Raw genomic sequence first — 26,424 nt, forward strand, 5'->3', positions numbered from 1 at the left:
AAGAAAAAATTTGCTGAGCCCTGAATTGGAGCATTTAGAAAGTATAGTATTGCCTGAAATTGACAAAAGAACCATTTTTCAGTAGTCCCTTCTGTGGGTCCAGTTTCTGTATAACACAGTTTGGGAAACAGTGAGTCAGCTCAAGCTTTCCTTATGGGTGCTGTGTATGCCTCACCTTCTTCTCCTGTTAACTGGAAAGCAGGACTCCTTACACTGCCCTGCAGTGCAGCTGGTAGAGGAGGATTTCTGTTTCCCCAAGATGTGGCCTGGCAGATCGAGCCCTGTAGCTAAAGTAAGTCAGTTCATTTTTGTAAGATGCAGCAAGATCAAGTTGAGTTAATAACAGGAAGCTTATCATTTATTTACTGAGCATCCTGCTCACTGTTTTTAGTTTTGTGCAGAAAGGGAGCTGGAGGTTACCTTGTGCTCATGTCTTCAGGGACTTATGTCTGGTTCTGTCTCCTTGAAGAAAGTGACTACAAGACATGTTAAATAACAATGAAAATTCAGGGCGTTAATTTTTCTCAAAAGACCTAAAGGGGGAAAATCCTCAAACTCCTGTTTTCTGTGTTTCAAAAGAAGAATGTCTTTTTCTCCCCTAGGAATGGTTCACAGGATGCCATATGCTTTCTACAGACATTTACTTGTATCATAGTTAAGGTGAATAGTGTTTCTGCTAATAAGTTGCGTTAGTTATCTATTGCTGTAGATAACAAATTACCCCAAGAATTAACAGCCTGAAGCAACATTATCTTACCTAGTTTCTGAGTGTAGATTGGGGAGGTGGTTCCAGCCCAGTGTCTCTCTTACAACTACAGTCAAGCCATTAGCTAGTACTACCGTCTCAGAAGACTTGACGGGCCAAAGTATCAGCTTTCAAGCTCACTCATGCAGCTGTTTATAAAAGGCTTCAATTCCTCAACATATGGGACTCCTCACAGGGTGACCCATGATGTAGCTTCTCCCAGAGTAAATGATTTAAGAGAGAGCATACCCGAGGTGGAAACATTAGTCTCTTCTATCATAGTTAAGAAATGACATACCATCATTTTTACTGTATTTTATTGGTCAAATAATATGGGAGGGGACTACAGAGAGGAGTGAATGCCAGAAAGCAGGGGTCGTGGGAGGCAACCTTAGAACCCGGCTATCACATTCTGGTTGTTTAAATCAGTGTCTGTGATGAAACCTCTTGTGCCTTTCCTTCCTCCCTCTGACCTTGGACACTCAAAGCCCAAGGTTAGCAAGTTGGGTCTAATGTCTTACATGAACCCAGAGTCAACCCTCCACATGTAAGACCATTGATAGCCCACAGGGCACCTTTTTAGAAATGAGAAAAAGGTGCCCTTTCCAAGATATTTTACTTCTACTGGTTGGAAAATTGTGCTCATATGCCAATTTTATTACAGCAAGGAACTTTACATCTGCTGGAAGAGTGTTGTAATATACCAATGTATAGTATTTTTTAGTTTATGAATGGCTCCCTCAAGCAGTATGCAATGTGCACAGCCTGCGTATGCTATGGTCTTGGCATGTGGATTCTAGCTAACTGCACATTTAAAATAGCTAAGTACAGTGACTGCCATATCTTGACCATAGTCTTTCTACAAGAATCTCTTAAATGGGCTTAATCTCTCACAGTGCACCCATAACACTTAAGAAAAATTATTGTAATTATATGCTCTTAGCAATTATATATTCTTTCCTGTGGTAGAGTTATGTATGTGTTAACCTCCCTCACTGGGCTGTAACCTCTTTGAGGGTAAGAACTGAGTCTCTTCATTCATTATTTTGTTTATCTCATATATACTGAAACATTGTTACTGGTAAAAGTGATGGTTAAAAAAGAAAGGTAACCCTGGTCTCCTGGTACTTAGATTCTCATGTGGGACATGAACAATGTCAAACAAAGCAAATATATGAACAAGATAATTTCTAATAGTGATAGTTTCTGTGAAAAAATTATAACAGGGTAATGGAATAAAGACTGATGATATTAGGCTTACTTGTAGTTCTTTGGTGCAGAGTAGCTACTTATTTGTGTAGCTACTTATTATTTAGGTCAACATGGGTAGGGAGGTAAAAACCTCAGAGGAGAACACAGCATCTCTGTAACCCCTGTTGCTAACAGAGTCCCTTGCAGACATTAGATATGCAACAAAATGCTTGTGAAGTTAAATTGGAGTGAGGTTCAAAGAACAAACAAATAAAATCTCTGGGAGGACCATTTGGATTTCAGTAAATACGTGCTGTATTTTAACTCCTAGAGGAAGATGGAGTCTCTATTATTCCACATCTGTTTTTTATAAGCAAAGCACAAAGGCTTGGTTAGGTCTCCTTAAACAAGACTCATTTATTTCTCCTCTCTCACTGGAAAATAAATAAAACCAAGGAGCAGAGCCTACTGAATATAGTTACTAAATCAATCTTTGCTGCTTAATTGTATTGAGATTTTCTCCCTTTTATATTTGTGCTGAGGCTAGCTTAGATTTATTTTGTTTTGCATTTTGTATTGGAATGAGGCACAATGAGTAACTTGTCCAATTGCAGATTTCAGAAGGAGGAACATGGAGATTTGGGAGGCGGTCCAGTGGAGGGCAGTGAAATGGTTGAAAGGCTGGAAACTAGGGCTCACTGAGAAAGGTTAAATAAAACGGATTGATTTAATCATGAAAAAAATTACCAAAGATTGTTTGGCATTAAAAAGAGATAAAGAATATGTGAGCTGCTTGTTATAGCTTTAATGATCTGGGGCTTTATTAAAACTGGAAACATTTAGGTCAGTTTTTATACAGCATTTCTTTCCCAATTGTTGGAAGAGTCTCCACAGTGCTAAGTGATGGAACTCCTTGGCTGAGTGAAATGAATCTAGAGTTCTTGAGTTTCATAACTAAGCTCAATAATTTCTTATTAAACTGAGGGAAATTAGTTCATGATTGTGTTTATAAAGAATGGGTAGGGTAGAGACTGTTTCTTGTGTATCTCCTGGACACTAAGTGCGTATGCTCTCGATAAATGCTGAAGATTTATTGTTATAGCAACACTTATTGGAATATTTGTTCCAGAATATCACAGCGATAATGAGGAAATTATGCTGTTCTTTTTTTTTTTTTTTTTTTTTTTTTTTTTTTTTTTTTTTTTTTTTTTCTTGAGATGGAGTCTCGCTCTGTGGCCAGGCCAGAATGCAGTGGTATGATCTTGGCTCACTGCAACCTCCGCCTCCCAGGTTCAAGCGGTTCTCCTGACTCAGCTTCTCGAGTAGCTGGGACTACAGGCACTTGCCAACATGCCCAGCTAATTTTTTGTATTTTTAGTAGAGACAGGATTTTACCATGTTAGACAGGATGGTCTTGGTCTCCTGACCTCGTGATCTGCCTGCTTCGTCCTCCCAAAGTGGTGGGATTACAGGCGTGAACCACCATGGCCAGCCTCATGCCGTTCTTTTAATAGCAAAACTGATAAAGGAAGTCCAGAACTTCACTCTATCTTCTTTTTCTGTATCAGTTTCCTTTTCTTAGTTTGCCTAGTATGAGTACTTGTGATTTGTATAGCTACTTATTATTTAGGTCAACATGGGTAGAGTCTTATTACTTAACAGTTTACAAACTTTCTTACCTTGGAAGAATAATTTTTTAGTCAGCTGTCCATATCTTGCTTATTAAAAATCTCACTGCTGTCTAGGTCATTTGCTTTTTTGGTCTTGTTTCTTGCATGATTCACTTCATTGGAGTTGGAAGTATGTTTTTTTCCAGCCAAAATTAATATCCCAAAACTTAGGTCTGCCATCCAGAGTTCAGTTTGTCTGAGCACATCGTGTTGCATCCTGGATCATATTTGTCAATGACTTTTTATGCTAAGGTATTAAATGCAGATGTTCATTTGGCACCTTTCAACACTATTGGTTTTTCATTTTTCTTTCTTCAAATATGCTCAAGGCTTCATGCAGTAATACCAGGAAAAACTCTAGTTACTGCAAAATGTGCATGTTCCCAAAGTTTCTTACGGTGACTGGCAGCTAGATTTGGGAGAAGCTGGCCAAGCAAAGGACAGTTGTGGGATGGAGGACCGTGGCTGCCTGGTTGGCTGGCAGTCTCCCTGCAGCAGCTGGCATTGCTCCTCAACTCTAAATTGCCATTGAATTTGGTCTGTGTTCCAGGCTTCGGCACAACACTGGCTCTTCTTCCTTTGTTTAACAGAACACCCTGTTAAAAAGGATCTTCCTAATAGCACCCTCTACATGCTCTGTCACCAAAATGTCCTATACGCTCTTACTCCTGTACTCCCTCCTTTTTGACATAAAGTACCTGGATTTCCACAAGCTTTACCAGCCTGAGGAAGAGAAAGAGAAGATTCAAAGTAGGGTAAACATTTTAGTCTCAACATTTCTTTGATTTCTAGCTCCTGCTAGCTTTTGTAGATCATTTAGTTCGTTCAGAGTTATTCCACAGTATTCCTGAGACACATGTGTCCATTAACCAACACTGTCGACTTTAAAGTGATGACTGTCATTTTCCTTATGTCTTACCCTAGCAGCTTTTGCAAATAGTGTTTTCTTTTTTCTTTTTCTTTTTTTTTTTTTTTGAGATGGAGTTTCGCTCTTGTTACCCATACTGGAGTGCAATGGCGCGATCTCGGCTCACTGCAACCTCCGCCTCCTGGGTTCAGGCAATTCTCCTGCCTCAGCCTCCTGAGTAGCTGGGATTACAGGCACGTGCCACCATGCCCAGCTAATTTTTTGTATTTTTAGTAGAGACAGGGTTTCACCAGGTTGACCAGGATGGTCTCGATCTCTTGACCTCGCGATCCACCCGCCTCGGCCTCCCAAAGTGCTGGGATTACAGGCTTGAGCCACCGCTCCCGGCCGCAAATAGTGTTTTCTAATAAGCCATATTACAGAGCTCCCCATGCTAATATTTTGAAGTCTAGGCCAATGGTGCTACACTTGCTAAGAAATTACAGAAGCTATGGGGACTCTCTAATTTCACCATCTGTAGTGCATACTTGCCCTCAAGAATGCCACTTCCATCACCACTCTCCCTGTTGAAGCTGTCTCCTGTTGATATGTGCCAAAGGTAAACAGGGTTGTTTACTGAAGCTGTTAATTAATTAGTTTGATGTTCGCTGGGAACTTACTAAATTCCAGGCACAGACATGCCTGGTTACATGTAAATAAGACCCAGCCCCAGCTGGCACTCCCACCCCTTACCATAGCTTTGTGAATGTATTCTCTAAAGAGGGAGCTGCATTTAGAAGGCAATTATAGGACAGTGTGATAAGAGTTTTGATAAGGGGTAAGAACTGATGTGTTGGAAACAAATCAGAAAGGCAGCAGCCATTCTTGATTTTGGGGTTTTCCCAGGGAGGTGGGATGGGCTGAGGTATCAGAACTAAATCCCTTATTTAACCATTTAATTGGATTGTAGTTCAAAGTTCAATCTATATCAGTAGATTAAAAACCAGATACTTTTTTCCTGAGTGACTTCGCACAATTTCCTTAACCATTTCTCTGGAGTTTGAGTGTTCAATTTATCTGCTTAGAGAAAATTGTTATCAATAATATACTTGGGACCTTGTCCTTCAATGAATGCCTGTGGCTGTAGATGGGTGTGTTGGGATTATTCTGGAATTTTTCTTTGCTTCTAAAATTTAGTGTGAATCATTTGAAGAGCCTCTTAAAGTGCAAATTGTTGGATCCTACTCCCAGAGATTTGTAAATTCCTGGGGTCAGATAATTTGCATTTTCAACCAGAGTGGCTCATTATTCTGGGTACTGCTCTTTGATTAACCACTGGTTGCTAAGAACACTAGTAGGAGTAAAATTAGGATATAAACAATTTCTTAGCTAGTTTGTCAGGTAATTTTATTTTTGTCTAAGCTGACACCCAAACCATGTATTATGGCTAGTTCTGTTTTTGTTTTTGTTTTCAAAAACACATCAAGGAAACACAACCAGATATTATGATTTGTGATACGAGATTGATTTTTTAATAGTCACATCCATGACAGACACCACACAATTCTGAACATTGCCATGTCCTTAAATTTGTAATTAATGTTGATCAGTTATTTTGTTGTTTAACTCCTGCCTTTCACATTTATCCTTAGCTATAGAAAGGACATGAAGTGTGTGAATGACAATAGATGCAATTGCCATTATAAAGTTAATTATACTTGAGTCAATGCTGAAATGCAGTGTGACCTTTAGAAAAAAGTTACCTGTGGGCATGCAAGTATTGTGACCCTTCTTAGGAGCGACAGATGTGCATTTCATATTGAGTTATTAGTGCAGTCAAATCCATAAGTGCCCATCTTTTGCACTTCCCATTTCAAGATTACTTGATAACTTGGATCATATGCTGCAGGCCACACATCTCACTTTTCTTTAAAATATGTTTTGAATGTCAGCGCTTGTATCTTGACTTTGGTTACTATAATTTTATTTTGATTTAAAGAAACCAAAACCTTGTTTTTCCTGATATTTAAGGTAAAATTTATAGTTACAATTTCAGAAATTCATAGTGTGGCTTTAAACAATGATGAGGTATGTTCTCAAAACATGACGTCTCAAAAATTAGTCTGATAGTGAATTCCAAAATCTTATGATTTAGAGAGAGAGTCTTTGCTAAAGCCAAGATTATTAGGCTGGAAAACCAGCTCACAGTCCCTTTCTAAGAGTTCAGGGAAGCTGAAATCCATAAAATATGCAATTAAGGGGCTATATTGAATTATTAACATTTCGTAGTTAACTGAGGTTTAAGAACACATTTATTTGGTATTTTTAAAAACAATATCTCTGGGATGCAAGGCTGGTTCAACATACACAAATCAATAAACGTAATCTGTCACATAAACAGAACCAGTGATAAAAATCACATGATTGTCTCACTGGTTGCCGAAAGGCTTTGATAAAATTCAATGCCCCTTCATGCTAAAAACTCTCAATACACTAGGTATTGTTGGAATGTATCTCAAAATATTAATAGCTATTTATGACAGACCCACAGCCAATATCATACTGAATGGGCAAAAGCTGGAAGCATTCCCTTTGAAATCTGGCATAAGACAAGGATGCCCTCTCTCACCACTCTTATTCAACATAGTATTGGAAATTCTGGCTAGGGCAATTAGACAAGAGAAAGAAGTGTAAAGGGTATTCAAATAGGAAGAGAGGAAGTCAAGTTGTCTCTGTTTGCAGATGATGACTGTATATTTAGAAAACCCCATAGTCTCAGCCCAAAATCTCCTTAAGCTGATAAGCCACTTCAGCAAAATCTCAGGATACAAAATCAATGTGCAAAAATCACAAGCATTCCTTTATATCCATAATAGAAAGCCAAATCGTGAGTGAACTCTCATTCTCAATTGCTACAAAGAGAATAAAATACCCAGGAATACAACTTGCAAGGCATGTGAAGTACCTCTTCAAGGAGAACTACAATCCAGTGCTCAAGGAAATAGGACACAAATGGAAAAACATTCCATGCTCATGGATAGGAAGAATCAATATCATGAAAATGACCATACTGTCAAAAGAAATTTATAGATTCAATGCTGTCCCCATCAAGCTACCATTGACTTTCTTCACAGAATCAGACAAAACCATTTTAAACTTCATATGGGACCAAAAAAGATTCTGTATAGCAAAGACAATCCTAAGCAAAAGGAACAAAACTGGAGTCATCACATTTCCTGACTTCAAACAACACTGCAAGGCTATGGTAAGCAAAACAGCGTGATACTGGTACCATAACAGATACATAGATCAATGGAACAGAATAGAGCCTCAAAAATAATGCTACATATCTACACCCATGTGACCTTTGAGAAACCTGACAAAAGTAATGGGGAAAGGATTCCCTATTTAATAAATGGTGTTGGGCAAACTGGCTAGCCATATGCAGAAAACTGAAACTGGACCCCTTCCTTACACTTTATGCAAAAATTAACTCAAGATGGATTAAAGATTTAAACATAAGACCTAAAACCATAAACTCTCTAGAAGAAAACCCAGGCAATATCATTCAGGATATAGGCATAGGCAAAGGCCTCATGACTAAAATACCAAAACCAATGGCAACAAAGCCAACATTGACAAATAGGATCTATTAAACTAAAGAGCTTCTGCACAGCAAAAGAAACTATCGTTATAGTGAATAGGCAACCTACAGAATGAAAGAAAATGTTTGCAATCTATCCATCTGACAAACGGCTAATATCTAGAATCTATGGGGAACTTAAACAAATTTACAAGTAAAACAACCTCATCAAAAAGTTGGCAAAGAATATGAGCAGACACTTCTCAAAGACATTTATGTGGTGAAGAAACATATGAAAAGAAGCTCATCATCACTGGTCATTAGAGAAATGTAAATCAAAACCACATGCCATTTAAATGGCAATCATTAAAAAGTCAGGAAACAATAGAATCTGGAGAGGATGTGGAGAAATAGGAACACTGTTACACTGTTGGTGGGAGTGTAAATTAGTTAAACCATTGGGAAAGATAGTGTGGCAATTCCTCAAGGCTCCAGAAACAAATATTATTTGACCCAGCAATCTCATTCCTGGATATATACTCAAAGTATTATAAATCGTTTTACTATAAAGACACATGCACACACATGTTCATTGAAGCACTATACACAACAGAGAAGACCTGGAACCAACCCAAATGCCCATCACTAACAGACTGGATACAGAAAATGTGGCACATATACTCCATAGAATACTATGCAGCCATAAAAGATGATGAGTTCATATCCTTTGCAGGGACATGGATGAAGCTGGAAACCATAATTCTCAGCAAACTAACACAGGAACAGAAAACCAAATACTGTATGTTCTCGCTCATAAGTGGGAGTTGAACAATGACAACATATGGGCACAGGGAGGGGAACATCACACACTGGGGTGTTTTGGGGTTGGGGAGCTAGGAGAGAAATAGCATTAGGAGAAATGCCTAATGTAGATGATGGGTTGATGGGTGCAGCAAAGCACCATGGCATGCGTATAACTATGTAACAAGCCTGCACCTTCTGCACATGTATCTAAGAACTTGTAGTATAATAATAAAAAATTGAAAGGAATCTAATATTTCCATGGAAATTCGCTATTGCCACTCTATTAGTAATCATTTAAACATTCTAAAAGTGTAAAATCATTAAATTGTACAGATTTGGTGCTGGGTTAATGAGTATGAAGACCATTTAATTTAACCTTATTTCAGAATTAGGTAAATGAATATCCAGGAAGGTACATGATCATTTAGCAGTAGAATCTGATAAATTTGAAGTTCATTCATGTTGTGTCTCACTAATGAAATATGGTTAATCTTTTGGTTTAACTTCTAGCTACTACCTTCTTAGTTCTTCCTTTATCTATGTTAAAAACCAAAATACTTTCTCACACTTTGTTCTAGGGTCCAATCTCATTAACCTCAGTGGGGTAGGAAGGATTGGGAAGGCCTGAGAGTTAAACCCAGCCCTGCCTTCTCAGATGGGCAGATGCTAGAGGAAAGTCGAACTGAGCTGGCATAACACAGCATTTATCCACCATGCCAGCCTCTCTGTGGCGGAGTTTCAGGAAAGCTGTCAGAATCAGCAAAGGCCAGCACAGAATCACATAGGAATCCTGAAAGGCAGATGGAACACAGTGATGGTGAATACAAGAACTGGCAGTATGGTATTGCTCTATTGATAATTTTCCAAGCACACCAATCGCTTTCACATCTTCATGCCTCTGTCATTCTGTTCTTTTCTGCCTAAAGCATCCACAAGTTTCTGATGAATCAAATTCCTATAATTTGACTCTTAATTTGAATGAGAGAGGAGAGTATATCATTAAACTCTGCAAGTAACAGAAAATGTGATTATGGTCATTTATACAAGGAGGATTTAGGCAAAAGTACCAGCCTGAAGCTTTGCTTCAGCTGCTCAACAAGATTAGGGGCAGCCTGTCTGCTCTGCTCTTGGCTTTTTCCTCGTAGTTACAGAATGATTGCTCTAGCTCCATGGAGCATATCAGCATTTAGAGAAGAGTGATGGGATGGTACATGCCTTCTCCTTTCCCTTTCACCAGGAAAACAGAGTTTTCTAGAACTCCCCCCAGAGGAATTATACTCATGTCTCATTGGCCAGAGCTGTGCCATGTTATCATTCCTAGAGGGATGAAACACTGAGAAAGTTAGCTTTCTAGTTTCTATGATGGAAGCAGACACAGAAAAATGCTGTCAGGAATGGTTTTAGGTCAGCTTGTCTACTTTAGCTTGTGGCATTTTACAAGCCCACAAATGTGGTAGCCATGATGTAGTCAGGTCTTTCCTGAGATGGAGGATCTCTTTATAACAAAAATAACTGACTCTCAAATAACCTCATTTATTAACTCGCACATTTGTATACCAGTTTTGTTTCAAATGGGAACTTAGGTGGCTTGTTTTCTGCTTGTTGAATTAATACTTTATAAGTGCATAGCTCTTTACCGAGTGTTTCATATCTATTAAATTTGAGACTCACAAGAATCCTGTGATATAAAAGTTATTATTCTGGCCAGCCACTGTAATCCCAGCACTTTGAGAGGCTGAGGTAGGTGGATCATGAGGTCAGGACATGGAGACCATCCTGGACAACATGATGAAACCTTGTCTCTACTAAAATAAAATAAAACAATTAGCCAGGTGTGGTGGTGTGCACCTGTAGTCCCAGCTACTTGGGAGGCAGAGGCAGGAGAATCAACTTGAACCCGGGAGGCAGGGGTTGCAGTGAGCCGAGATTGTGCCACTGCACTCCAGCCTGGTGACAAAGTGAGACTCCATCTCAAAAAATATATATATATATATATTATTCCAGTGTCATACAAGAAAAACTGAGACGGAGAGAGCTTCGGTGACTTGTACCACATCAAATAACTTACACAAATTGAGACTTGGCTGCCTATATTTTGGTGATAGTATCCATATTATTATACTTGCTGAGGAGAATATGTTCTAAAAGAAATGAAAGAGATTAAGTTTAGACAGAATTTAAGATGTGTTCATTCTTGAAACTGTAGACACTGAGTAAATAATTTGTTTAGAGAAACATAAAGTGTATTCCGCTTGTATTACAGCAGGAATTTTTTTTTTTTTTTCCCCTCAGAGAACTTCAGCCAACAAGTCTTCAGGTGCTCCTTCCTATAGCAGATGGTCCAGTTCACAGCCACATCAGGTAATAGGCTCGTTTTAAGAAGCTTGACATGCTTGTTTTCCTTGAAGTGTGCTTGAACTTCATTTTTTTTCTTTTTCTGTTTTCTTTTGCTGGGCAAGTATGGAAGCGTCTGGGCTCTGGTCTATTCTCACCTCAAATGTGTCCTCTCTTGACAAAGGGCTGGACAGTTCGTTCATCACTAGTTACTTTTATCTGCATCAAGTTTGAAGTCAGGGCTGTGTGAAGGTGATGGTGACAGGAAGGTAGGAGCTTGAAAGGTGCTGAGGTTCCATGTTCAAAACCCTCCACAGTGAATAGCATAGATAAAATTAATCCAGCAACTACTGGAAGTTAATTTTGCAATGTTTATATTTAACAAAATATTTTCTCTCCTGTTCTTTTTATTCTAGAAAATTGTATAGGCACCCATGTGTATTTACATGAATCTGTGGTACATGGTGTCTCTCTCTATGAGTTTATGCACCAATATATTTAGGAAAGGTACTAATTTTACAAAGAATCACTTTTTTGCCTAATTATTCAGGCTGATTAACAGCCTCTACACAGGTCAATTAATACGGAATGTTATTTGCCTAAAGGGTAAGTTAAGCCAGCAGAGCAATGTTATATCTCTGTGTAAAGAAAACCAGATCTTTTCTGTTAGTGAGCATTTTTACAGGGGACACACTGTGACCACATGGGCTTCTGTGTGGTCAAGTCTTCTGCTTTTTGAAGCCACATGGTCAGAGAACACTAACTTCAGACTCTAAAAGCTGAGTACAATATGACTTCGAATCACCTGCTAGTTATGAGACCAAGAATTTAAAAACTCGTTTTCCTTTGTTTAGAATTACCTCTAACCAAGTGACTTTTCAGGTCACTTCAGCTTTTGCAGTACTTGTAGGAAGGCACATTATAAATGGTTTATATTCACTCCCCACTCCTCTTATTTGATTAACTGTTTGTTGAAATTTAGCATGGGTGCTAACTTACGCCAATAGCAGTGTGATATAAGAACTCTTTTTTATGTTCTTTTAAATCATTTTTCTTTTTGCAATTACAAATTGACATTTGTCAATAAAACAGCAGTAAAGAAAATTAATATGAAGTATACATTCTACCACTATGCAATATTTTATCCTAGTAGCTATTTTGACTTTAAATTGGTTGGTAAAAAGAAGACGTTGATGTGATGGCTTTGCTTCCATTGGCATCAGCTTTGTGTGGATGCCATAGGTTCTGGTAACTTAAAAGGATGTATTGCTTGATGACTGTGAACCAAGAAAGCAGGTGGTGCAAGAGGGGCAATGGCCCCCATAAACAGAAATTGCTTTAAATATCCACATTTCATGTACTTCCTACAGATTGAACAGAATCTGAAAATCTACAGTTGGATATGAATTGGTGGAATTTCTGATTTCTATTGTCAGACTTTCTAGGGATTGAATTGAGCAAGTCACTACTCACATCTCTGCACCTACTTTGAAAAAGCCCCAGGAGATATTTTAGTTTAATCTTTATGATCTAAGAAAAGCAAAACCCAGAGATTATACTGTGCAAGAATATATGAATTAGTTGTTTCTAGAATTCTATGTTATTTTCCCAGAACTTAATTTTATAAGTCAATAAGATCGTTTGGGGAACTTCCCAGTGAGATAATTTCATGTTGTTATTTTGTGAATCTGTGCTGGTCCTGGAAAACTCTTCACATGATGCAATAATGAGAAAAGTGAAGACACAGTGGTCCTTAATAAAATTACCTTTATTTTTATAAAAGTCTAAACATATTGGACAGGATCTGTGTCATTTTAAATACACTAGGCAAAATAAAGTGTTGACTATTTCATATACGTTTCTCAATGTTTTCTCTTTGAATACTTACAGGTCTGTCAAATTCAAGAGTGGAATAGGTACTAAAAGTGGGTTTCCTTTATACCTTCTCACTTATTGGAAGAACTGTGGTTATGTTGGGGGATTTTCAACCTTCGCTGTGTCTTTTTCATTGTTGGACATAACTGGGTGGCGTTTCCAAATGGTACTCTGTCTAAAACTAGTATTGGTGTCATCTCTTTGGTATTGGGGGTTCCCTTTTATTCTGAATGAAATGGGTGGTACAGTTCTTTATATTTCTTAAGTTTTCTTGGCAACTGCCTGTTGTGCTGGACTTTGGCTCCTTTGCTTGTAGATGCATTCAATGGCCACTCCTTGACATCTGCCTTTGCAGGCTCCCCTGCTAACTGACGGCCGAATAGGCACTCCTAACCTTACTGGGAGTTAGGAAAGAGGAAGGAAAAACACAGGATATTTATTTCCCTCTCTGTCTGCTTTTGAGTAATATCTGTCTGGGGTCTGGATAGACTAACTCCTGTGAGACAACCCTGTTTTCTAGCCTCTAGAGGAAATCCCCTTTGTCCTCTCAGCCCGAAGGGAGGTAGCAGCTTCCTTCACCTGTTGACTTTTGAGTACTTACAACACCCTTGTAAATGGTTCCCTTTATTAAATTCCTTGTCTTGGACTGCCTAGTATGGTCTCTGTTTCTCTGACAGCTTTTCAGCTGTTTACTGACTGATACACCTACGCGACATACGCACTTCATTCTTTTGCTCTTGTAACAATGGCGTTTGTTTTAGAAATGTGTGAATATTTACAGGATCACAGCCTCACAGCTGCCAAAACCTCTGAGATTTATTCTTCTGAGCTGGCCTGGTGGGTAGTAATCCATGTACACCCCTATTCCACGCAGAATAATTATTCTTCTTTGTTACTCATATTCTAATCCGCCCCTTTTAAATTTGTGTTTATTAGAAGGAACTTTGTCTTTTGTGTTTGCAATAAATAAGCTTATCAGCTTCAGTCTTTGAAAATTACCTACACAAATTCGCAGCCTAGGGTGGAAAACATAACTGCCAACTCAATCCCAGATTCCAGCTCCTATGTCCTCCTTTGACTTTTGGCACCTGCAGAACATTTTTTTTTTAATTGAGTCATGGATTTTTTAAAAACATTTACAATACTTTATTACAGAAATTTTTAGGTGTACAATAAAATAAGTGAAGTAAAATTGAGTAATGAGCTCTTTTGCATCCACCATCCATCTTGAGCAAATATTAATATATATCTGTTCTTGTTTTTTTTTCTTTTATTAATATATCATAGTTGTACATATATTGAGGGTACATGTGATATTCTGATACATGTATACAATGTATAATAAAATCAGGGTAAATAGGATATCCATCACCTCAAATAGTTATTTTTTCTTTGTGTTAGGAGCATTACAATTCTCTCTTCTAGCTATTTTGAAATACATGATAAGTTATTGTTAACTATAATTTCCCTACTATACTATCAAATGCCAGAACTTATTCATTCTATTCAAATTCATTTTTATATCCATTAACCAAGTTTAGCATTCTCCTCCCTTTTTTCCTTCTCAGCCTCTGGTAACCACCATCCTACTCTCTATCTTCATGAGAACTACTTTTTCAATTCCCACATATGAGTAACAATATGTGGTATTGGCATTTCATGCTTGGCTTATTTTACTTAACATACTGATAACCAATTTTATCCATGTTGCTGAGTTATGGATTTATATTCACCAGAGTTCAAGTGGATCTTGTTCTATTTGTTTTTAGAATACTGTTTGTAAACCTCAGATGGACACAACATAGATACAGTAATGAGTAAGTCAGTTCATAGGCAGAAACCTTCCTGTTTATAGAAGTGTACTGGTATGAGAATTAATAAAATCACCATGCCTTCATATTCATTATCATCATAGCTAACATTTATTGAACATTTACTATGTGATCCCTGCTAATTTCTTTGCACTCTATCATGTAATCTTCCCAATATCTCTATGATAAATATGGAGTATTTTATGGATGAGAGAACTGACTATCTGCTTAAACATAATGAGGAAGTAGTCTCGTTTTCATTTTGTTGAGTTACAGATATGAAGTCACGTCATCACATCTGATGTTGATATTCTGTGAACTATTTTCGTTAAGGAGCTGGCTCCAAGCCCTCTAGTTTAGACAGCTACTTTATGCACATACACATGATTTATGTAATTGTATATAAAAAGGGAAGGCCCACACTGTCCTACCTGATACTTGTATTCATGTATTTGAGAACCTGACCAGAATAATAAAATAACAATTTTTTTTAATTTTTAATTTTTGTGGATACCTAGTAGGCTCCTGTATTTATGGGGTACATGAGATATTTTGATACAGGTGTACAATACCTAATAATCACATCAGGGTAAATGAGGTGTCCATTGCTTTCAGCATTTATCCTTTCTTTGTGTTATAAACAAAGAAACAATCCAGTCATGATCTTTTCAGTATTTTTATATGTATAATAAATTATTTTTAACTGTAGCCACCCTGTTGTGCTCTCAAATACTAAGTCTTATTTTTTCTAACTACATTTTTGTATCCATTAACCACCCCCAATTCCCCTCAGCCACACTGGCCTTCCCAGCTTCAGATAATCATCATTCTCTATATCCATGAGTTCAATTGTTTTCATTTTTTGTAGCTCCCACAAATAACGGACAATATACAAAGTTTTTCTTTCTATGCCTGGCTTGTTTCACTTAACACAATGACCTCCAGTTGCATCCATGTTGTTGCAAATGACTGAATCTCATTCCTATTTATTGCTGAATAGACCTCCATTGTGTAGTATGCCACACTTTCTTTATCCATTCATCTGTTGATGGACACTTAGGCTGCTTCCAGTTTTGGGCTATTGTATATAGTACTGCAATAAACATGGGAATGCAAATATCTCTTCAATATACTATTTTCTTTCCTTTGGGTATATACCTAGCAGTGAAATTCCTGGATCATGTGGTAGTTCTGTTTTTAGTTTTTTGAGGAGCCTCCAAACTATTCTCCATAGTGGTTGTACTAATTTACATTTCCACCAACAGTATATGAGGTTTCCTTTCTCCACATCCTCACCAGCATTTTTTATTGTCTGTTTTTGGATAAAAGCCATTTTAACTAGAGTAAGACTAATCTTACTGTCTATTTGATTTGCATGTCTCTGATAATCAGTGACACCATGCACCTTTCATATGCCCATTTGCCATTTGTATGTCTTCTTTTAAGAAATGTCTATTCAGATATTTTGGCAATTTTTACTTGGATTATTATTTTTTTCCTGTAGAGATGTTTGAGCTACTTACAGAGATGTTCCTATAGAGATGTTTGAGCTACTTATATATTCTGGTTATTAATAATTTGTCAGATGGACAGTTTGGACATGTTTTTCCCCATTCTGTGGGTTGATGCTTTACTTTGTTGTTGCTTTTGCTGTGCAAAAGCTTTTTTAACTTGATGTGGTCCCATTTGTCCATTTTTTTGATTGTCTACACTTACATCACTCAAGAAACTTTTGCCTAGTCCAATGTCCTGGAGAGTTTCTGCAATGTTTTCTTTCAGTAGTGTCATAGCTTAAGATTTTAGATTTAAGTCTCTAATTCATTTTGATTTGATTTTCATATATGATAAGAGACAGAGATCTAATTTCACTCTTCTGCATATTGATATTCAGTTTTTCCAGTATGATTTATTGAAGAAACTGTCCTTTTCCCAATGTATGTTCTTGGCATCTTTGTCAAAGTTCACTGTAGATGTTTGAATTTATGTCTGGGTTCTGTCTTCCATTCCACTGTTCTATATTTCTGTTTTTATGCGAGTACCATGCTGTTTCGGTTACTAAAGCTCTGTAGTATAATTTGAAGTCAGATAATGTGATTCCTCCAGTTTCATTATTTTTGCTCAGGTTGGCTTTGGCTATTCTGGGTCTTTTGTTGTTTCATATAACCTTTAGAATTGGTTTTGTATTTCTGTGAAGAATGCCATTGGCATTTTGATACAGATTGAATCTGTAGATTGCTTTGGATAGTATGTACATTTTAACTATATTCTACCAATCCATAAACATGGAATATATTTCATTTTTTTGCTGTCCTCTTCAACTTCTTGTATCAATATTTTATAGTTTTCATAGCATAGATCTTTTGCTCTTTTGGTTAATTCTTATATATTTTGTTTTTAGGTATTATAAATGACATTATTTTCTTGGTTTCTCTTTCAGATTGTTCACTGTTAGCATATAAATGTGCTAATGACTTGTGTGTGTTAATTTTATATCCTGAAAATAAGTAAATTTGTTTACTGAATTTACTTATTCAGATAGTTTTTTGGTGGAGTTTCTAGGTTTTTCTATGTAGAAGATCCAATCATCTGCAAACAAGGATAATACAACTTTGTCTTTTTTAATTGGGATGGTCTTTATTTCTGTCTTTTGTCTGTTTGCTTTAGCTAGGACTTCCAGTACTATGTTGAATAACAGTCATGAAAGTGGTCATCCTTGTCTTTTTCTGGAAAAGCTTTTTTTTTTTTTTTTTTTTTTTTTTTTTTTTTTTTCGGTCCTAGAGGAAAGGCTTTCAGTTTTTCCCCATTCAGTATGATACTAGATTTGTGGGACTTTCATTGCATTGAGGTTCGGTCCTTCTACAGCCAGGTATTTTAGTTTTTATTTTATTTTATTTATTTTTTAATCATGAAGGGATGTTGAATTTTATCAAATGCTTTTGAACATCAATTGAAATAATATAATATTCATCTTTTATTCTTGTTGATATGATGTATCATATTGACTGATTTGTGTATGTTCAATCATCCTTGCATCCCAGGTATAAATACCACTTGGTCATGATGAATGGTATTTTTAATGTGTTGTTGAATTTGGTTTGCTAGTATTTTGTCGAGGATTTTTGCATCAGTATTCATCAGAAACATTGCTTTGTAGTTTTCTCTCTTTGATATGTCTTTGTCTGGTTTTGGTGTAGTGGTAATTCTATCCTTGCAAAATGAGTTTGGACGTATTACATCCATCTCTACTCTTTGGAAGAGTTAGAATAGGATTGATAGCAGCTTTTCTTTAAATGTTTCATAAAATTCAGCAGTGAAGCCCTTGGGACCTGTTGGTCAGGCTGGTCTTGAACACCTGACCTCAAGTTATTTGCCTGCCTTGGTCTCCCAAAGTGCTGGGATTACAGGTGTGACCCACCGTGTCTGGCCATGATGTCTTTTTTAAATCTCTGATTTTATTTATTTGGGTCTTCTTTCTTTGTTTCTTAGTCTGGCTAAAGGTTTGTTGCTTTTGTTTATCCTTTCAAAAAAAACCAACTTTCGTTTTGTTGATATTTTGTATTTTTCTTTTCATTTCAACTTCATTTATTTCTACTCTGGTCTTTATTATTTCTTTTCTTCTACTAAATTGGGGTTTGGATTGCTCGTTTTTTTAATTCTTTAAGATGTATCATTAGGTTGTTGATCTGAAAATTTTCTGCTTTTTGATGTCAGCACTTACTGCTATAAGCTTTCCTCATTACTACTTTGATGTATTTTATAGGTTTTGGCATGTTATCTTTTTATTATCATTTGTTTTAAGACTTTTTTGTTTCAATTTTCTTAACTTCTTCATTGATCCACTGGTCGTTCAGGAAATATTGTTTACTTTCCATGTGTTTGTATAATTTTCAAAATTCCTCTTGTTATTGATTACTCATTTTATTCCACTGTGGTCAAAGAAGATGCTTGACATACTTTCAATCTTTTTGAATGTTTTAAGACTTGTTTTGGCCTAACATGTTCTATCCTTGAGGATGATCCATGTGCTGAGAAAAAGAATGTGTATTCTGCAGCTATTGGATGAAATGTTCTGTAAATACATATTATTATATAGGTTTGTTTGGTCTATAGTGCAGATTAAGTTCAACGTTTCTTTGTTGACATTGAACAAAGGACAGTCTAGATTACCTGTCTAATGCTGAAAGTGGGGTGTTAACGTCCCCAGCTATTGCTGTACTGAGGTCTATTTCTCTTTGGCTGTAATAATGTTTTCTTTCTGTGGGTCCTCCAGTGTTGGGTGCATATATACTTATAACTGTTATAACCTCTTGCTGAATTGACTTTATCATCGTATTAGGACCTTTTTTGTCTCTTTTTATAGTTTTTGTCTTGAAATCTATGATATACATATAGCTACTCCTGATCTTTTTTGGTTTTCATTGGCATAGACTATGTTTTTTCTATCCCTTTATTTTTGTCTATGTGTGTCTCTATAGTTGACATATGTCTCTTATAGGCAATGGATCATTGGGTCTTGTATTTTTATCCTTCCAGCCAGTCTACATCTTTTGATTGGAGAGTTTAGTCCACTTATATTCAATGTTATTATTGATAAGTAAGGACTTACTTCTGTCATTGTGTTGTTTTCTGTTTTTGTTTTGTTTTGTTTTGTTTTTAATGATCTTGTCTTCCTTCTTTCCTTCCTTCCTGCTTTCCTTTTAGTGAAGGTGATTTATTCACGTGGTATGTTTTAATTTTGTGCTTTTCATTTTTTGTTTATCCTGTTGTGTGTTTTTTGATTTGAGTTACTGCGAGGATTGCAAGTATTTTATAACCCATTATGAAGTGATGAAAACTTAACATTTTCTGCATAAACAAACAAGAAATTAAAATTATATACTTTATCCCCTTGCTTTTTAACTTTTTGTTGTTTCTGTTTACAACTTATTATACTATGTCTTGAAAAGTTGTTATACTTTTTTGATAGATTTATCTTTTAGTCTTTCTACTCAATATATGAGTAGTTTACATACTACAATCACATTGTTATAATATTCTGTACTTATTCTAACCAGACAAGTTTTGCACCTTCAGATGATTTCTTATTGCTTATTAATGTCATTTTCTTTGAGACTGAAGAACTCTCACTAGCATTTTCTTGTAGGATCAGTCGTGTTGAAATCCCTCAGCTTTTGTCTGTCTGGGAAAGTCTTTATTTCTTCTTCATGTTTGAAGGATATTTTCACTGGATATACTATCCTAGGATAAAAGTTTTCTTCTTTAATACTTTATGTCATGTTACTTTCTCCTGGTCTGCAAGATTTCAACTAAGAAGTCTGCTTTCAGACATATTGGAGGTTCTTTATATGTTATTTGTTTATTTTCTCTTGCTGCTTTTTGGATCATTTATTTTAATCCTTGGCCTTTGTCAGTTTGATTATTAAATATCTTATTTGGATTAAATCTTAGTGTTCTAACCTCCTTGTACTTGGATATTGATAACTTTCTCTACATTTGGAAATTCTTTGTTATTATCCCTTTGAGTAAACTTTCTATCATGATCTTTGTCTCGAGCTTCTGTTTAAGGCCAAAAACTCTTAGATTTGCCCTTTTGAGGCTGTGTTCTAGATTTTTTAGACATGTTTCCTTGTTTTTATTCTGTTTTTTTTTTTTTTTTTTTTTTTTTTTTTCTCTCTCTGACTGTAGATTTTCAAATACTCTGTCTTCAAGGTCAGTAGCTTTTCTGCTCCTTGATCAATTCTGCTGTTAAGAGACTCTGATGCATTGTGCCATATGTCAGTTGCATGTTGTAGCTCCAGAATTTCTGCTTGATTCTTGTTAATTATTTTAATATTTTTGTTAAATTTATCTGATCAGGTTCTAATTGCTTATCTGTGTTATCTTGGATTTTACTGCACTCTCTCAAAGCAATGATTTTGTCTTCTCTGTCTGAAAGGTTACATGTCTCTTTCTCTTTGGGATTGGTCCTTGGTGCCTTATTTTGTACATTTGGTGAGGTCATATTTTCCTGGATGGTCTTGATGCTTGTGGATATTCATGGGCACCTGGGTATTCAAGAATGAAATATTTATTGCAGTCTTCACGGCCTAGGCTTGTTTATAGCCATTCATTTTGGGAAGGCTTTCCAGATATTCCAAGGGAGTTGGGTGTTATGATCTAAGTCTTCATTACTGCAGCCATATCTGCTTTAGAGGGAAGCTAAAGCTCAGTAATGCTGTGGCTCTTGTAGACTCATAGAGGTAACACCTTGGTGGCCTTGGGTAAGATCCAGAAGACTTCCCCAGATCACCAGGAAGAGACTATTGTTCTCTTCCCTTACTTTCCCCCAAGTAAGTCTCTCTCTTTCTCTCTCTGTCTCTCTCTCTCTCTGTCTCTCTCTCTCTCTCTCTCTCTCTCTCTCTCTCTAGTGTGTGTGTGTGTGTGTGTGTGTGTGTGTGTGTGTGTGTGTTTGCATTGAAATGCCAGGAACAGGGGGATGGGTGAACAAACACCTCTGTCCAACGAGGCTTGTATTATTTTCTTCAGGTTGTTGAGTTATCTTGGGCTTTGGGTGGGTCTGGGGATGCCATCTAGGAGCCAGGGCCTTGAGTTGGGAACCGTAGGACTCTACTTGGTGCGCTACCCTACTAGACTGAACGTGGTACCCATGCTACAAGACAAAGTCCTTCCCACTATTTCTTCTCCTTTTTTCAAGCAGAGAAGTCTCTCCCCATGGCCAACACTGCTTTAGACCTATGTTCAGTACATCTAGTTTACATCCTGGCTTTATAAATATAGATAAGTAGAGATATGAAATACCAATTCTTATGCATTTGCAAACCATCACATTCTATCTATAGTTTTTTGTTGTTGTTGTTGTTTTTGTTTTTTTGTTTTTTTTTAGAGGATTAGGAGAAAAGAAGCTATTGCAAAGCAAATTTTCTGTAATATGAAACCTTAAACATTTCAGCTTGCATTTGAAAATGAGTTATTTCAAGTGTAGGAAATTAGGGTCTGAGTTAATGAAATGTCTGATTAATGATACTTGTGTCTCACAATGGCACTCTAATGAACTATGCCTCCTAGTACTCATATCTTTGTGTATTTTTCTCTCTTTGGAGCTCAGGTGGACCTGCAATTCACTTCTGACAAGCAGAGTACAGTGGAGGTGGCACTAAGACTTCCTAGCCTAGTTGCCAAGCAGTCTTGCAATATGGCTCTTGTGCTCTTGAAATGCTCTCTTCAGGAGAAACTGTGTACCACGTGGAGGCCCAGCTATCCTGATAATGCCATGCTGTGTGGAAGCCCAAGCTAGTCTTGTGGAGAGGCCATGTGGAAAGTTAGAGATACTTAGTCAGGCTTCCATCCATTTTAGCCATCCCAGTAGAGATGTTAGATATTTGAGAGATGATATCTTCAGATTATTCCAACCCCAGCTGCCATCTGACTGCAACCCATTAAAAAAAAAAAACCAAACCTACCCACTTTAACTTAGTAGGTAGCTTGTTATGTAGTAATAGATTACTGAAATAATGAATCATCCTCGAATAAACGTTATTCATAGCTAGGAAATTGTTGTCAGTTAAAAGTCAGCTATGCTGCTTTGAATGCAGTTAATATTCATTTGCATTAATGATGTCCCTTATATAAAAATGAATACTTTTAGTGCTTGAAGAAGTTAGACAGAAAACTCACCCTGTAATCTTCTTTTCATTTTTCATTTGCTGAACAAATATTTTCAGACACATCAATGCCATTTAAAATCTTACTCAGTGTTTACTCAGATTCTAGGATATATGAGGTACACTTTTATTGCAGTGTTTTCCAATGAAATGGGTGCGCTATAGTGCAAACAGTAATACTCACTAAACATTCCCTTTGGCCCCCTGATTACTCTATCTCCTTCCATTCAGATGAGACTACATGACACATTGTGGGCAATGAAATGGTAGTGACATGTCACTTTTGGTCTGAGGCAATAAAAAACCTGTGTGTAATTCTCTAGTCTATTGCCTGCACATGGATAAAGCAAATCGTATATTCTAAATGGTATCATTATAAGATGGTAGAGTCTCTATTAGCCTGGATTCCTGGGTGGGTTAGAAGAGCAGAGTACCTTGTTAATCTGACAGGCAAGTAGCATAAGCCTGAGACAAACCTCTGCTGTTATTAAGCCACTGAGATTTGGGGTTAATTTGTATCTATAGCATAGTCTAACCTCTGTGGCTTTAATGTCTCCCTCACACCTACTCCAAGGCATTCAAAATAAACCTAAAATCTAAAATGACGATAGTGTGATATTTATGGAAACAGAACTTCAAAACAGAATTTCTGATGTTTTCTCTAAGTAGATTTCTATCCCCAAGTTCTTCAGTAAAGAAATTCTAACAGTAGCATTGTTTATTTACTTGGGTAATTTGAAAACACTTGATACTTAAGTCAGTCATTCTCAAATCAAGTTGTTTTTCCTTTCATCTTTGACAATAATTTCATAGCAAGTTGTTAATAAAATTATTAGGGAATTAAAAATATCAAACCAATGTAATATTAGTGAAATCATCTAAGTTTTTTTTTTTTTTTATAGATAACAGTATAATAGTATAATAAACCCTATGAACTCATCAACCTAGCTGCGAGAGTTACCAAAACATGGGCAGTTTTTCAAATAGTTTTATCTACCTAAAATTTTATTCTGTGTTGATCATCTTTTACAAAGATAAGTCAATAACTACTATCTTCTCTGCACCTCCAAAAATAGATCAGAATCTTATGAACATATGTGCTTCACAGTTATAGTGGTAGCTTTTTCCATAATTATTTCCAACTTTTCCCTGTGGGAATAACTTTGGAATATTTTCTAGAGTGCTTATATATAGGTTGGCTGTTTCTCAGTTTAACCAAGACAACCCAAGTTGTTATAACTGTTGTCTTATGGTAGTTATTAAGAGCACCCCCTTTTATTCTCAAAAGTATCCTAACTTGGATGACAAATTTTGTAGCCACCATTGTTGTTAAACAGGTGTGTCCATTCCCCTTTTGCTGTCTTCTGTCCCTTAGAGCTGGATTCTTGCCTTGCAAGGCCCAGGCAAGACTAGATCAGTCATGATAAACAAATCTTTATCCTAACATCTGCCTGTGGGTTTCTGTAATACCTTCAGTGCCTGCGTCTATAATGGCCTACCTAGGACTGGCTATATAATCTGGAGACCCTATGCAAAATTTAAAAAATTTATTGAGAATTTCAAGACGGTGATAGCAAAGCATTGAACTAAGTGTGGGGTCCTTCTGCACAGAGGCCCCTGTGTGACAGCAGAGGTGGCACACCCATGAAGCTAGCCCTGGGCTTACCACTCCACCTCCCCACTTGCCATACTCAACCTAGTTCTCTATGTTGACCAATTTCAGGATCGCATTTTTCCACTAAACCATCTGCTGTGGTCTGCTGGGTCACCTTATTCCTCAAACCCTCTCTGTGGGTGTGAACACTGACCTATCTCACAGTGGTCATCATTTAATTAGTACTTATTAAGACTAATGAGTGGCAGACAGAATTCCAACACAGGTGTCCTTAGTTTCAAAGCAAATGGTCATAACCTTTTTTGCTATTCTGGCTCTCAACCCTCATAGATTAGGGACCTCTTGGCAGAGTTCTCTCCCTCGTTTAGGATTTCAAGAAATGGGATTTGGTCATCTCACAGCAGATGTCCACAGGACAAGATACAGTTTTTCTGTTTTCCATGTTCTCACCATTTACCTGGACTTTATCTTTGACATATGCACTGGCTCAATTGTGCCTTCTCCCTGACCATATTTTTTCTCCCTAATTAAGAACTATGCTTTGGGAACTGTGGAAAATGAAATAAGCTAGGAAATCCTGGAGTTTTTTTTCACTAGGAATGCATTCATCTGTATAAATGCCCTGTTAGAGAATTAAGGTGAATGTCTTATGTACAGCAGCTTCCCCTGCTAACATCAGGCAGAAGGAAAGTTAAAAAGGAAAGGCAAGGATAGCCAGGCAGTTGTTCTTAGCAATTTCTGGGTCAGTGGAGATGGACATGGTGCCCTTTTTCTCTGGCCGCTGATTGCAGCTTGGAGAAGCAACAGTGGCTTCATTGGCTTTGTGGCTGTACTGTGATGTCGTCTCTCCTGTATCACTATTGCAGGCTTCTTAGTGGAGCTTCATAGACCCATTTGTCTTTTTTATAGCCATGAAATCAATGAGTGTGTACCATTTTGGAATTTGGAAGTAAGATACAAGATTCAGTCCCATAATAATATGATTAGTCTCAAGAATAGTTCCACAGTAAGATATTTTTATAAGATAAAGATACTTTATTTTGTATAAGGTGTATGTACACAAAATCTTTTACACTAAGGGGAAGAATGATGAGAGTAATGAGCTTGTTGTTTTGGATGGGAAAGCCTAGGAATTCTCAACGCAATAATGGTTACAAACTTGGACTCCAGAGACATGCAAAGCTAGATTCATATCCCAGCTGTGTTACTGGCTCGGTCTTGGGCATGCTGCTGAATCTTTTTATGCACATTTCTTTATCTCCAAAATGGGAAAAACTATTGTATCTGATTCACAAGAGCATTGTGAGTATTAAATAATACATAAATAACAACAAAACCTCTGACAATTTAGTCTTCTGTGTAAAGCATGCCATGATGATAGCTAAGTATTTCCACAACTCATATGTATGTGTGGGCAATGGGATTGTACTTTTGTGCTTATGGGGTACAGTTTGAACCATTGCTGTTGCCCAAAAAATCTAAAGCTTTTATGTGGACAGTCAGATTTAGACCAGCCTTGATTTACCATGACTTGAGGTTGGGTTGGAATCAAATTATTAATCCAGGTGAAGAAAACTTCTTTTGACGTATACCTCAAATTAACTTGATCATTAGTACAAAAGTTATGTTAGGTCCAGCCACTTTCCCTAGCGTGTCTCCAGACTAATGAATACCTAGATAAAAATCAGGTATGCTTATCTTTGTAACTGAGAAAAAATCCAAATTATTGAAAGCATTAAAGTAACGTTAAAAAAGTAGTTGATGCTCTGGGTATCTAGAGGAAACCCTGTACCCCAGTATTTATCCTTCTTAGAGATGATATTAACAGAATTGTCACTTCTCTCCATGGCTAAGCTGAACGCTACAACTATTATAAGCTTTAACTTATATAAAACATATTAAATTGCATCTTTCACATAAAACATGTCATTTTTTATAAACATTTGGAAACAATTTTGATTACTTTGCTTTCAGAAATCCTTTGACTATAAGAGCAAATACAATTTGCGAGGGGCTATCATTTCTTAACAATTATTGTGTATACATGAGCGTTCTTGCAAAGCAAGAAAAATTGAATCTATAAACTGTTTTCAAATGCAATGATATTTTATGAATAGTAAATTTAACCAATGAGGAAGTAGCTAGTTTTATGTCTTACAGATTTTTGTGGTCTACTTTTGGGGATTAGGTTTTATGGTTTTATTTTCATATTTTGGAGCCAATAGATTTGTTTTTCAGTTCTCATATTTTTCTTTGGAGATCCTTAGAAAGATCCTAAGCCCTGAATA

General features: G+C 36.8%; 1 protein-coding gene across 3 annotated transcripts in view; it reads left to right on the forward strand.

Moving 5' to 3' along the window:
* Nucleotides 1-26,424, forward strand: part of RBMS3 (RNA binding motif single stranded interacting protein 3) — a 1,456,421-nt gene that overhangs the window by 287,708 nt on the left and 1,142,289 nt on the right. For all 3 annotated transcript variants that reach the window (XM_074405764.1, XM_074405765.1, XM_074405763.1), the window contains one exon: nucleotides 11,133-11,201. In XM_074405764.1, the coding sequence (XP_074261865.1) occupies nucleotides 11,133-11,201 (69 nt within the window). The remainder of the gene's footprint in view (nucleotides 1-11,132; nucleotides 11,202-26,424) is intronic.

This window comes from Saimiri boliviensis, chromosome 9, assembly GCF_048565385.1.
Source record: "Saimiri boliviensis isolate mSaiBol1 chromosome 9, mSaiBol1.pri, whole genome shotgun sequence".
Lineage (NCBI taxonomy): Eukaryota > Metazoa > Chordata > Mammalia > Primates > Cebidae > Saimiri > Saimiri boliviensis.